A 14475-nucleotide genomic window follows, 5' to 3' on the forward strand; every position below is an offset into this window, starting at 1 on the left:
AGTGCTAATCTGCACAGTACATTACTGTCTGCGTCTGAATGCAACAATTCAACACTTAAGCAAGCTAGCTCACGGGTAACAATGTGCAGGAAATATAAAGGTATAATGGCCACTGGGTAAATCAGCATATTCTTCAGGTATATTATAAAATGTGTGAAAAAAACAACCTTTCAGATAAAATTATAATATATTAACTCAAAATCCAACAAAATTAACCTTCATAGGACGTGAATCTTCTGCGGAATCGTCTCGTGAACACGTAAATACGACCCCATTTGAACGCACTGTCAGTCCTGTTAAGTGTGTAGGCAGGAAGAGCACAGGTGCACCTAATAATAACTTAACGAGTCAGCATGCTCAACACCAGAGCCCTGCTGTTAGAACACCTAAATTGGCACATCGTTAGTAGTGTTATTAGTGACACCTGTGTTTGACCTGTGTGCAGGGCATATTTTCTTGACTACTGTCTTTACTAGTTGTTATGGACATGGCAGTGTGGTCAGCACCATGCCTGAATGGAGGGCAAATTAAAGTAAAGAGCCATCCTCCTTTTTAAGAGGCCTTTTTTCTCTTGTTGCCCCTAATGATGGAAATAATCACATAGGCAGTTTAGGGCTGCCGCTCTTGCCTCAAAAGCTCAATTCTCTGCCTGCTTTCTAATAAGATTTAATTTATTTTTAAGTCATTGGATTATAAAAAGCGGGTTTTTAGCTCTATCAAAAATACCAGTGTTCTTTTCTTTTATGTAGTCGATATTCTTTGTGTTCAAGAATATCGACTTCATAAAAGAAGTGGACATAGCCACCATTGTGTCACACATGCTATGTAGTCAATTTTACTCTAAATGGGACCATCATTTGCTAGATTAACATGTTGTATTTAAGAAGACTTTAAATTAGTTATTGAGACCATAAACTTATAAGGGAAGTAGAGTCTGGGGAACTAGTGTCTCCCCCTGCTGGCCAAGAAAGAAAAAGAATAAAGATTTAAGACGCCTCTGCAATGGCTTAAAGGAGCAATTCTCCCCTGGAAAAAGCCACTGTCAGTCAAAGCTGGTGTTCTCTGTAATCAATAGAAGCAATAATATTTGAAATTGGCGCCATAGCTGTGGAGGAAGTCGTACAAACAGCTCGTGGTTTCGCCCATTCTACATTCCTACAACACCCAGAGTGCATTGCCCACCTCCTTCTGGAAGGAACGGCCCAGCGAGAGACACTGGAGTGAAATACTTCAGTTTCGCTGCAGGCAACGGCTCAGAGCGGTACAGAATCTGAAATACGACGAGAATATACCGGTGGATCGTCTAAAAAATCTTCAAACCTGGTGATTTAGAACGAGACATGACATCGGAGGCGGGCGTCCTAGATTGAGGAAGTGTAGTTTAGCGACCTCCCTGACCTCCACCAGATGACGCATTTTATGTAGTCTGGTGGAGGTTTTCCAGGGCCCATTGAAGAAGCTGATGGCATCCTCCAAAGGCATCGAGCCAAATTGCATTCTTTTCCTACCATAATGGCATTAGCTTCCCATAATAGCATGATAGGACTGAGGATGAAAATCTGCGAACTGGCCCTTTAACTTTTGAAACAAGAGTCCAAACCTTATTTCCTTATTTATGTCTATGTTCCCCACTTACATAAGTTTCTTCATGTTACAGGATAATTAAAGCACATAAGAAAAAAACTGAGAGATGTCCATGCTCCTCCCTCCTCAGGTGCAGTATGTCCTGGAGTCTGACAGCTTCGACTCGGTCCAGGAGCTCGTGCGGTTCTACGTGGGTCAGCGCAAACCCGTCTCCCAGTCCAGCGGCGTCCACATCTACTGTCCGGTCAGCAGGACACTCCCTCTGCGCTACCTGGAGGCCACCTTCGCTCTGGCCAACAGCAAGCACGGCTCCGCCTACTCACCATCCAGTCAGCGGGGGACGTACATCAAGAGACGAAGCGTCACCATGACCGACGGGCTGACGACGGAGAAGATGATACCTCACAGGTGAGCCTACGTCAAACAATAAAATCCTGAATGTTCTCTTTTTGCAGACTTGATCATATGTGTCATTGTTTCATTCTTGCTTTATGTTACATTCATGATCAGTGACTCAGACAGTCCCAGTCCGGTTGAGACGCCGGTGGCACCGCCAGAGCCAGAGCCGGAGCCTGTGCCCGTCTGCAGGTTGTGTGTGTGTGTGTGTTGTGATTGAGCACTAAACTAGCGTACTTTCCTCCCACGCTCCTGCAGTTCCTTCACTTCACTTCCACCTGTAGCACCTTCCCCGAAAAAAACGAGCATCGAATCCTCGAGAGCGATGTTGCGAAATGACTTGTTCACTCAACCACTTGTGCACCGGATCGCTCAAGTTTCAAACAAAACGAGGCTGTTTGAAACTTGAAACTACAAAGAAGGAGCTGAGAATGATGCTGTGTACAGTGGATTTAAATGTTAGCCTCACAGGGAGTGTGGAGAGGAGTTCAGCACGCTTTTAAAGGGGACAGACCAGTGCAAGAGACAGTGGGTTTTGGATGTGCAAAAAAAACGTATTATTTGAAGCTTTTTCCAGTGTTTATGCACTAAAAATAACGACAACAGGAATCTTTTCCTCGCCACTTTATGCTACATTCTCTGCTCCTTCTTCAAAGCCCTTAACATGGTTTGAACTCATAAATAACACAAGAATAAGCGTGTATCCTGAAGTAGACATAATGTCATTAAGGCTGCACCAACTAAAACTCTTCCCCCTTCTCTCACCTTTAAATAATGAGCATTTGCATCTGTAACAACACCCTTCCTGTCATCTGAAACTGATAATTATGACACCCTGAACTTCGCTGCTTTGTTGTGAGGTTTCTTTCAGCATTGTGGAAGCTTTAAAATCCATACCTGAAAGTTTTTAACAGGCTTAAAAAATACTGTGTTTGCAGCCCGTCGACAATCCACCACCACAAAGACGCAATGAGGAACTGTGCGATGAGCATGGACCAGATTCAGGAGTACCGCTGCCCCTTGTCACCTGTCGGGGAAACCCCGCTTTCTCCTGCATACAGCGCCAGTAAGTTCCAGAGACAAACACGCACATGAATTAATTCACCATTAGATTGTAACACTCTTCTCTCTGTGCACAGTCACCAGGCAGAGAGCACACTCAGGCGGGCGGATCCTCGCCGTCATCCCGCCCTCCCCCGTGATGCGTCGTTCCAGCGACCCTCAGCTCAGCCCCTCCGCCTGTAACAACCCTCCCGAGCATCCCGCGCACACCTCTCACTCTGCACACTCCACGCCCGCCCATCATCCCAGCTACCAATCGCATTCCTCAGAAACAGCAGGGAGCTACTGCGACCTCAGACCGTGCCCCGCCGGGCCCCCGAAACCCCCGACTAAGGGATACGTGGAGCGGTTGCGAGTGGAAGAAGGGAGGCAGAACGGAGGGAAGGAGGAAGGAGAGGGGATGTTCAGCGCCCCGCAGGTGGAGACGTCGTCCTCGTTCAGGCCATCCAGGTACAGGACACGTTGAAACACACACGGGCTTCCAAACATGCACTTTATAGTGTTTTCTGAAAGGAACTCACAACCAAAAATATATCTTTACTACACTAAAGCATATTCTCTCAGTGTATAGGGTTTACGTTCAAAGATCTGTACACCTAACATTTTGCCAAAGAAGGCAAAAATATGACGTTGAGGCAGTTTGGACCAGGCGCTGCAGTACAGCTTTGAGTGAGCACAGACTGGGAAATTGACTTGAGCAGACAGCTGATAATCCTGTGGGAAGCAGCCCCGAGGGCAGACTTTGTGCTGCAGTTTGAGACGCAGCAGATACAGTATTTTATTGGGCTTTCAGCGACCATGGGAGGACACACAGCAGATCAGGCCTGTAAAAGAGGAAACGGTCAGGTACGCTGAGTTGGCAGAAGCGACGGAGCATGCAGCAGCTTTGGACATCGTAGCGTCCTCTGTGAAATTTTGGCGCAGGGGGGATTATTGTGTGTGTGTGTGTGTGTGTGTGTGAACACTACTCGGGAAATTGGGCAGTTAGGGCAGTAAAGGCATCTTTGGTTTGAAGCTGCAGTCTGAGCCAGTGTCCAGCTGACTGGAGAGAAAGTAGCATTATGAGGACACAGTAGAAGTTATGTTCAGTGACACATGGTATACAATATACACTTTGAGAAATACGGTGTATATTGTTATGGTTGTTTAATTTGCTGATGTATTAGTCAAATTGTGACTTTGTTACTATCCAGATTATCGAGAGAGTTTAGATTCACACCACAGTTGTCATAACTATGTTGTTCAACTTAAGCTTTGGGCGGACTGACGCACAATGAGAGCACAGGTAGAGTGCGCTCAGGTAGGCCGGTATAATGGCACAAAGATAGGTAAGGCGTCCAATTATTTAATTAGTATTGGGGCAGCCGTAAGTACTTTTTTTAAGGCATTTAATTTTTTAAAGCTCCTGTGAGGAGTTTTTCACTGGTTATGAAACAGACTGAAATTAATTCTGAGGACTCTATATGACCTACAAAAGCAAACCAGACCATCAGCGACAAGATTGATTATTTCTATATAGTTATTTTTAATGCCTGAAACTGCACTACTTTTTGAACATCTTTGGGATCCACAGAACGCTACAGGAACCATATTCTTCAACAGAGCTGTCAGTCATGGCGTTGGACTCCCTTTTTATAGCATCAAATAACTAATTAAAACTTAACTTGTCAGAACACTTGGATGTAAATCACTATGATAAGAACTAACTATAATGACAGAAACCATGTTTGAGAAACATTTATTTGGCGTTTATTTTGATTTTATAGTTTGACTCATGTCCCATCTGTTAACATGGAGGAGGCGGGCTTTATGACCTATACTGCAGCCAGTCAGCAGGGGGCGATAGAGATGTTTTGGCTTCACTTTTAGGGAGCTGTCATGTCGTCCATCTTTTCATACAGTCATTTGCAGATTTTAGCCTTTCACAAATGTTGTACAGTATATGGGTGTATTTGTTTGCAAATAACAAACAATAAGTTGCAGAACAGAAATTAAAATGTATAGTTTGTTTTAAAGGAGAAATTCTCTCCTGGAAAAATCAAAGCTCTGTAATGGATAGAAGCAATAATATTTCCAGGGCCCATTGGAGAAGCAGGTAGCGTCCTCCAAAGGCACGGAGCCAAATTTCTTCCTACCATAATGGCATTAGCCCCCCATGATAGCATGATAGGACTGAGGTTTAAAATTGGTGAACTGGCCCTTTAAGTTGTGTTTTTTTAGGAACAGTTTAGCTGCTCAGAACATGCTGTACCTTGATCTTCACTTAGCGATCACTAACATTTTTATTATCTGAAAGCTTGCTCTTCTCTTGCAGTCCTAACCTGTGATCATGTCTCGTCCTGCTTCAGTATTTTCTCACACGGCGTAATCCTTCCTGTGCAGGTACGAGTCTCGCCTAATGCCAGCAGAGAATAAACCTCTGGAGATGTCGGTGCTGAAGAGAGTCAAAGAGCTGCTGGCCGAGGTGGATGCAAGAACCGCTGCCAAACACATCACCATGGTGGACTGCACGGTACGCACCAAATGTTAACACACACAGGCATCAATGCACACACACTGCATATATCTAATATGTTTTCTCTCTCGTGGACAGGTGGCTCGAATATTAGGGGTAAGCTCAGAGATGCAAAGGATGATGGGAGTGTCCTCAGGGTTGGAGTTACTGACACTACCCCATGGACACCAGCTAAGACTTGACCTACTGGAGAGGTACACACATAATCTGTATTTTATTAACATCTGAAGGTTTTTAAAATCTGCTTTGACTCAACATCCTCTGTTTCCCTTTTCCCAGATTCTACACCATGTCGATCATGATGGCCGTGGACCTCCTGGGCTGCACAGGAAGCACAGAGGAGAGAGCGGCTCTGCTCCACAAGACCATCCAGCTGGCAGCAGAGTTAAAAAGCAGCCTGGGCAACATGTTTGGTTTCGCTGCTGTGATGAGAGCTCTGGAGCTGCCACAGGTTAGAGAGATAAAAGTCGTCATGATTTGCACAACAAGTCCATCAGATTTTTAATTTAACGTTTCCCTTTTTTTGTCGTTCTACTTTAGATCTCCCGCCTGGAGCAGACGTGGGTGACGCTACGACAGAGACACACAGAGGGCGCTATACTGTACGAGAAAAAACTCAAACCTTTCATGAAGAATATGAACGATGGCAAAGGTCAGATCCTAGTTTCTGTGTTTGATATGGGTTTAAAATGTGGATTTATTTCTAACTTAAACCTTTCTATGCTTACAGAGTCAAGCGTCCTGTCCAACACCTCCTTCCCACACATCATTCCTGTCCTGTCCCTACTGGAGCGGGGCATGGCGCTCGGGGAGGCCCTGGAGCCCTGGGAGAGTGCAGAGGTCGGGGTAGACGTAGTCATGTACCACCTCGAGGCCGCTCGGACCATCGCACATCACGGGGGGATCTATAGAAGCAACGTTGAGACCAAACTGCAGGGTAAGGCCACGGACCTGAGGCAGCATCTGTGTAGTTTTAGCCATGTTAAAGTTATTCGGTCAACAACGGTCCACCACTTTGGTACCGCTTCATATTTTCTGGATGATATTTATATTTATGAGCCCCAGAGGATGAATACTAGCGACCCTTATGATCCTCTAGCTTTTTCTCTAGTGCCACCAGTAAGTCAAAGTTTTCACCTATGTCAGCATGTGTATACTGGGCAAGGATAAGGATACAAGGATTCCCTAAGCTAGATAGATAGACAGAGGGCCTTTCTCCAACCGGACCCTCCCTACTCACACTCATCGTCATCGTTTCTAGACAAGAAAGCTGTTTTAAATCCTGAATATAACTTTAATTTTAAGATGCTGGCGTCAGTATATTTTTTCATGCACATCTTCTCGTTTGTTCGGGTAATAACAAGGAACTTTAGTTTACGTCTCTCATCTCATGACGATTGTAGCAGAGCGTTGCACCTGGTCAGTAAGTCAGCATCAGTGCAGACTCGCCCGTGGAGGGTTTAACAACCCACTCCCACTCCACGCTCAAGGTTAACGATGTGGTGGACCCTCCACACGAGTGCACAAACTGAGTGGAAGTGTGTAGGGAGAGGGAGTAAAGCGTGGTTTGAGGAAGGCCCAGACAGACTTTATTAATCCCCAAACTGTGAAATTGTGGTGTTGCAGCAGCAAGTTATCAAGCAAAACATATAGCTCCAGTTAAAAATATAAATATACAGTAAAGATAAATATACCTATATAGTAAATATACCCTAATATTAGAAGATAGAAATATGTACGTCAAGATATAATACTATACTAAATACGTACATCAGGATACTGTGCTAAACTACAATAAAATTATGTCTTAAAAATATAAAATATAAACATACTACAGGTAGAGGTAGAGGTAGGTATTAGCATGCTAATACACTTAGCTTAGCCACCATATACTTGCTTTCCATCAGCATTTTAGCATTGCTATTGTGACCACCATATATTTATGCTAATTTTTGCTCTAGTACTTAGCTAGCAGCTAACAGCTAGCTAGCTAGTAGTTAAAAGCTAACTAGAGAGGTTAGTATGGCTGTGGACTCAGTTGTGGAGTTTTTTATGGGAAAATCTCCACCCTGGATACTATGTGGTGTAAGTCCATGAAAACAGGCAGCTGACCTTCAGACATTCAGAAACACATCCTCTTACAGTGTGTTCTTGTGCTACAGCTGGTATTGTGTTGCTCCATGCTGTTAATGTATTGCTGTTAGTAGTGACGAGTGTGTTTCTGTGTTGTGGCGCCATCACTGATGTAATGTAATGATCGTGTGTATGTGTGTGTGTTTACTCTGCTAACTGCATTGATCCCTAATACCTCCCCAATGGTTTCCAGTTTGAGGCCATTACTGCTTTATTGAACCGCGTGTCAATATCTATCAGCTCTCGTCTCTGTTTCCTGTTATATCTCACTATCGATCAGTCTGACCTGCTCGGCCTGCTCCCCTCATCTACAATGCCACGAGTCAGAGTTGAGACGATAACTTGATACCGATGTTGAAAGTGGTTCAGCTCAAGATGTTTCAAAAGCTGTCTTCAGTTAATCTTTTCGGGGAGGTTTAAGGAGGTTGAATTATATAATTGAGCCTTTTGACACCCTCTCCTCTTCCCTCCTCACCTCTCCAGGATTCCAGGAGCGAGCGGAAATACACGAGGTCTTCCAGACCGAGTTTCAGATGCGTCTCCTGTGGGGCAGCCGCGGCTCCGAGGGCAGCCAATCGGAGCGCTACGAGAAGTTCGACAAGGTCCTCACCGCCCTGTCGCACAAGCTAGAGCCTCCTGTGCGCCACAGCGAGCTATAGCACCTGCCTGGACGCCCCCTGTATTCTGCACTTAATGTGGAACGGCTTTCTTTTGCATCGCGGAGGATGATGTGGAGGAGTCCGGCGTGAACACTGGGAGGGGTGAGAGTGAATGAAGAGGCAGCTAACTGAGCATGTGCAGTGAGCAATAGGAAAACAGAAGAGGGTCTCACTTATGACACGTGTTGCACTCCTCCTTCTGTTCCTCCATGTGGACGCTTAAATATTTAAATCAGACAAGCTAAGTGGGAAAAAAAAGATTGGAGAGATGGGTGACCAGCTCATCTGCTTGGTACGAACAGTAACATGTGTACGGTGCGCCCTGAGGGCCAAACAGAGCTGCAGAGTTTGGCTTTGCACCATTAAAACACAGACACTCTCTTGTTGCAAACAACTGCTGTCACACACTGTAGCAGAAATGATAACAATAACTTAAATAGCTCATATATGGATGTGTTGTCAGTGTGAGTGAGTGTGTGTATGTGAGTTTACATTCCTTCTTTTTTTAAGTCATTAATGTCTCATGTTTTATTTGTATTGATTCGAAGAATATCCAAACATCACGGACGTCGCTTCACCAAACTCATGAGGACGTGTCAGTGCTCATTCTGAGGGAAACATGTTCATAAAAGCCCATTAAATATTAATCAAGCAGTCCCATTGAATCCCATTAAAAATGTATCAGGCCTGCATTAATAAATGTATCAGAAGTGAAACATTTGCAATAGTAATGCAGCAACTTAAACATGAGGGCTTTACACATTAAGAGGACAAAGAAACCCCTCCCTCTCTGTTGTTGCTGTGCGACTAATACATTTAATATTATGTGTCTTTTGCACAAGTTTAGCTAAATTTAAATGTTGTTAAAGCAATATTTCACTTAGTATATAAACATTTATGGACATGATTTGTTCTGACTTCAGCTTCAGTTTCTAATTAAGCGGTTGATGCATGCAGCTCTGAATGTCACACCAAGTAAGATGTTGCTTTAACTACTAATTGAAATGTGTCTTTATGCAGATGATACAGTCGTGTCTGTAGATAACTTGAATGTTACTGATCAGTAGCGATGGGTTATCGTAAGGATTTTCCTGTGTAATTTTCCCTCGTTTAGCGATGCAGAATGGGTTTAACTTGGGTGTCTGACTTCTGTTAACACTGCAGGTGAAGCTGGGGCTGCTGCGTGACTGACACTGCGTTTAGATGGATTCAGGCAGACGGCAAACCGAATATCATTTTAGTGGACGAGAGCAGGACGGCAAAATGTAGTGAGGCCAGAATATCAATCAATTATTATATAGAATGATGACACGAAATAAATGTATCGATTATAGTTCATTTAACATCATCATAGCAACATCTACTACTACTAGTATTACTTTTCCTGTGCCGTGCAAAAGGTGTTGTCCTACGGGCTTATTTATAAGAACCATGCGTTTAACTGCATTTTTAGTTTGGCTATCCTATTGCCATCTAAAGATGTACTACGCTAGCAACTGCGTTAGCATTAGCATTAGCAGTCAAACATGCTGCACTGCTTCTGATTTATAGACGGCTGAACTTGCAGTGGTGTACTTAATCGCCCTCCCTGGTGCCCCCATGTCTGAAAAAACACCACGAAAGTTCCCTCAAGGATGCACCTAGCGTGGATGTATAAAATCATGGATAAATGATACATTTGGGAGCATTAGTTGGCCTCTGCACGCTCATACGTTAGACAATTCTAAAACGTTGGAAACTATGCTTTTATAGTTAAAAATGTCCACGTTGTTGTTTCGCATCACAACTTTCTGCGCCCTGGTGCCCCAAGGCATACAGCGGGTGCCCCACAACAATGCAATATCGCTGCCTGACGCTGGCAGCTTCGTCGTCACCCAGGGACGGATGCCAGCTAGGTTAGAATGAAACGATTAAATGAAAACAACATTAAATAAAACAGAATGTTAACGTGACAGGAGCACCGATTGTCCATGAGCTTATCGGAACTTTCGGTTCTGACCAATCACGCACTGGTACCATAAAAATACTTGATACCCATCCCTACTGAACAGGCAGATAAGTCCATCATGTTTCAAATGATATTATTGTATGCAGATGATACAGTCATGTCTGAGTGTAATGATACAGAACAGACAGAAAAACATGTCATGTTTCATCTTAATTTCAGTGAGTGATAAAAGACGTTCCCAAACTGAGCCAAATAAGGGCATGTCGACCACATCCTGCTGCAGAGAATGTTTTTTTTTTTGCTTGTATGTTTTCATTTTGTGTTGCAGCAATAGAGCTAAAGCGAAACTGTATTGGATTACAGTTTGCTGGACTGGTTTGCAGCATGTGGGCCTGAGAGAGCCGGAGATATGCAATCATTTCAACCAAGGGCTGAGACCCCTGAGGAGCAGACACCCATTTTCCACCGTATGCCCCCTGAATCACTTTCTTTTGTTCTTCCTACGCTATCCAAACTGATCTATACATGAGTAAAAGTCATATCAGATATCAATCAAACTGAAGTAATTCTAACAATATCATAAACCGTAGAGTAGAACATCAGAGATCCTTACATAGGCGTCTGATTTTCCTGCTTTCTAACCTGAACCATCTATCTGGGGTCAGCTGTACATATACTCATATTATGAGGTGAGGAGCAATGTGCCAGTACCCACTGTGATCCAGCAGGGGGCGACCTTTAGTCAGCAAAAAACACTGAATCATGAATTGTAATACAATATAACAGGAAGACATATACACACAGGTAAAAAATCACATGTGTTGTGTGTTTTGAGACCAATGTTTGATATCGCAGTTCTCATATATAAAACCTACTGGTTTAGGTTTGATATGTGATCAAACTGGTGATGATGTAATGTGTTTTTATTTGTCCTCTGTTGAATGCTGTACAGGAATGATCTGACCGCGTGTGGATTCTCCTGTTTTTTATAACAGGACTGTGTGAGACGAAGCAAAAAGACAAGAAATGTTTCAGGACTGATCTCATGTTTTTTTACGTACTGTACATAGCAATTCACTTTTTTTCAAATAAAATGATTGCTCGTGTCAAACGGTGTGTTTTTGTCAAGGAAGAAAAATCCCACATGTATATTGCTGGTATCGTTTTGACTGTGTGATTTTATATGTTGCCATGTTCACGAGTTTAAAAGAGTTTTTATGTTTTTAAGACATTAAGGACATTTGTTAAATGATCAGGATTAAGCTTTAAAAATATCTGGTTATTCCAAAAATTCATATAAACATAATGCATTAACATCCATCCATCCATTATCTATACCGCTTATTCTGTTCAGGCTGGAGCCCAACTGTCTTTGGCTGAGAGGACGAGCATGTCTTTGGATTGTGGGAGGAAGCTGGAGCATCCGGAGGGAACCCACACATGCAAGGAGAGAACATGCAAACACCACACAGAAAGGCCCCATTCGTTTGAACCAGGAACCTTCTAGCTGTGAGGCAGCAGCGCTAACCACTCCACCACATGCATGACATATGTATGCATATTCAATACTCACTAGCATCATAAGTGGCTGCAGACGGTCTCCAAAACGAGCACCTTTAACTGTTTAAGTAATCCATCCATCCATCCGTTATATATACCGCCTATCATATTCAGGGTCGGGGCTGTCATTGGGCGAGAGGCGGGTTACACCCTGGGGTTCACAGGGCTGACACATTGAGACAGACAACCTTTCATGCTCACACCTACAGGCAGTTTAGAGTCACAATTTAACCTAACCAGCATGTCTTTGGAACCTTCTTGCTGTGAGGGCGACGGCACTAACCACTGCAACACCATGCAGCCCAAGCATTAACATGTTTAATGCACATTTAACATCACAGCATTGTGAGTGGCTGAAGAAATGTATCCACAACAAGCACCTTTTACTCTTTGATTTTGAAGCACCCAGCTGTATAAGGAAATATGTAAGGCTTTTTTTTAAAGATTAAACTTATATCTACAATCTGTTTCAAGGACGTACAGCTTTGGAAGGAAAGGATGGACTCAGGGCCATAGACAGAAGTCAGAAATGTTGACGGACTAACCTACACATAATAGAATTTGAGAGCAATACAGCTAAATAAAATAAGAAGTCTTATTACTATCAAACACCCAGGGGACTACTGTCTTTACATTTGTTATAGTAGGAAAAGACAACTACTGCAGAAGTCATAGGCATCAGCAGTTATATGCAGTGCACATTAGCAGCCAATAGATGGCAGCATTTCACTGTTAAACCCCAGCTGACCCTCCTCTCACATAGAGTTCACAGTTTTCTCTCATCCAGCCAAATGCAGCCATGAGCATCCTGGCTCCTGGTCCAGCTCAGATGGATAGCATTGCACTGCTTCCTGAGTTTCAGTGCTCGCTCCCCAGGTAGAGAAGAGCGTCCTTGCTAGTCCACGTGTGTCTTGGCTCTCTGACACTTAAGCTACTGTTATCAGTGTTTAAAATGCGTGCAACGTATGTCATGTTTAGGTGAAGATGCATCATACGAGGCGCACTGAGCATGCGCGTTGTGTGAAGCATCACACATTTTTTTTGCAGACAGACCCACGGTGATGGCAGTGGGAGGGAGACAAAGACAGATGGACTGTGTGTGTGTGTGTGTGTGTGTGTGCGTATCTATGCGTGTGTGCGAGTGCTTGTCCATAAGAGTGTGTTTTCATATAAACGCACGCTCTCGTCAACACGTGTGTGTATGTGCACCACAGCACAGATGTGGCAGAAATACTCGCAACTTACCACCTCGTGAAGGAAGCAGCAGTGCGGCCTGGCAGCTGTTACACTGAAAGAAGGGTGGTCTGGTTTATTTCAGGTGAGAGATTTTCTGAGAAAAACAGGAAGTAGATAAAATACTGCTTTTGTACAAGAAGCTGCGATTCAGATGAGAAAAGAGCAAAACTCAGAAGAATAGAAACAAATAATCTACTACAATAGAAAATGATGGTCCGCGCTGCTCTTTGTCTCCCTCCTCCATACAGTTCCATAGGCGTAACATGTCATGGATGTAATCTCTAAGAGGATTCTCTCTGCTTGGTATCATGGTACATGTTAATTTCACCTCTTTATGTTCCCTTATTGAAACAGACCCAAGATCTCGGCGGCCTGCCTGCACGCCAGCCAGCCAACCAGCCCGCCAAGCGTCATCAATTCACCCCTAATCTCTCCCCCCAGTCCTTTTACAGCTAATCCATTGTGTTGGTCATTGTCATCTGATCATGTGTGACCCCGGCTGCTTTATAGCTGGTGCCTGGCAGCGTAGCAGTGACTTTTGACACCCATCTACGGGGGCAGATATCGGGGGGAGGGGAGGTTGAAACTTGCCCCTGTGGTTTGTTGGTTTTATGGGATTTAAAGTTGTAATTTTGCTACAGCTCGTCTGATATCACAGCCAACTTTGAGTTTGAGAAGTTGAGGTGAGGAGGGCTGTTTGGGTCGGAGATTGGTTAGAGAAAGCCAACCAAATAAGACGGGGAAAAATATTTTGTCACGCCAAAGTTGACCTCTACTTTCGCTCAATAAGAACAAAATTGACCTCATAAATCAGGTGTTATCAGGGTTTTAGTGAGTCCAGTCCAGGGTGGGGAAGTTGTATTTTAAATGTGGTACAGGCAATGCATGATGGGAGATTCTTTCTTTTAACAGGATTGTGCACTAAGATGAAAAGAGCACAAGAAATCCACCAACAACCGAGGCAAACATAGCACGAACCGCTTTACATGAACCTCAAGCCAGCTTAGCAAACATGACGTGACACCCGGTGATGGTGTGATCATTCCTGCATCCCTCATGAACTTTACAGCCATAACAATCCCACCCACACCCCCGCTTCTCCCCCTTTTACCTCCCTCTGAGCTCGCCCCAGGACCGTTTTCACCACTCTTCATACATACCACACAAACGGTTCGCATCATGTCTTCATCAAAACCTCCACCGCGGCCTCCGCCGTCAGAGGGCCCGCTCCGTTTTTTTTTCCCGCCTGCCTCCTCCTCACCCACGCCTCACTCCTCCCTTCCCTCACCCCCGCCAGGCCCCTGGTCGATCCGTCTATCTGCCCCTGCACTGACTCCTCATTAACACATGAATGAAGACAGGGAAGGGCCTGCGAAGGCTTG

General features: G+C 44.2%; 1 protein-coding gene across 1 annotated transcript in view; it reads left to right on the plus strand.

The window, feature by feature from the left end:
- Nucleotides 1–9539, plus strand: part of sh2d3ca (SH2 domain containing 3Ca) — a 56188-nt gene extending 46649 nt beyond the window's left edge. The window contains exons 5-13 of the mRNA XM_069673608.1: nucleotides 1715–1992; nucleotides 2919–3046; nucleotides 3120–3492; nucleotides 5425–5554; nucleotides 5636–5751; nucleotides 5837–6008; nucleotides 6098–6209; nucleotides 6288–6494; nucleotides 8174–9539. Coding sequence (XP_069529709.1) covers nucleotides 1715–1992; nucleotides 2919–3046; nucleotides 3120–3492; nucleotides 5425–5554; nucleotides 5636–5751; nucleotides 5837–6008; nucleotides 6098–6209; nucleotides 6288–6494; nucleotides 8174–8349 — 1692 coding nt within the window. The 3' untranslated portion in view covers nucleotides 8350–9539. The remainder of the gene's footprint in view (nucleotides 1–1714; nucleotides 1993–2918; nucleotides 3047–3119; nucleotides 3493–5424; nucleotides 5555–5635; nucleotides 5752–5836; nucleotides 6009–6097; nucleotides 6210–6287; nucleotides 6495–8173) is intronic.
- The last annotated feature ends 4936 nt before the right edge of the window (nucleotides 9540–14475 follow it).

The sequence above is a fragment of the Semicossyphus pulcher genome, unplaced genomic scaffold, assembly GCF_022749685.1.
Source record: "Semicossyphus pulcher isolate SPU_LCO1_2020_fin unplaced genomic scaffold, fSemPul1.0.p SCAF_22, whole genome shotgun sequence".
NCBI classification, from domain to species: Eukaryota; Metazoa; Chordata; class Actinopteri; order Labriformes; family Labridae; genus Semicossyphus; species Semicossyphus pulcher.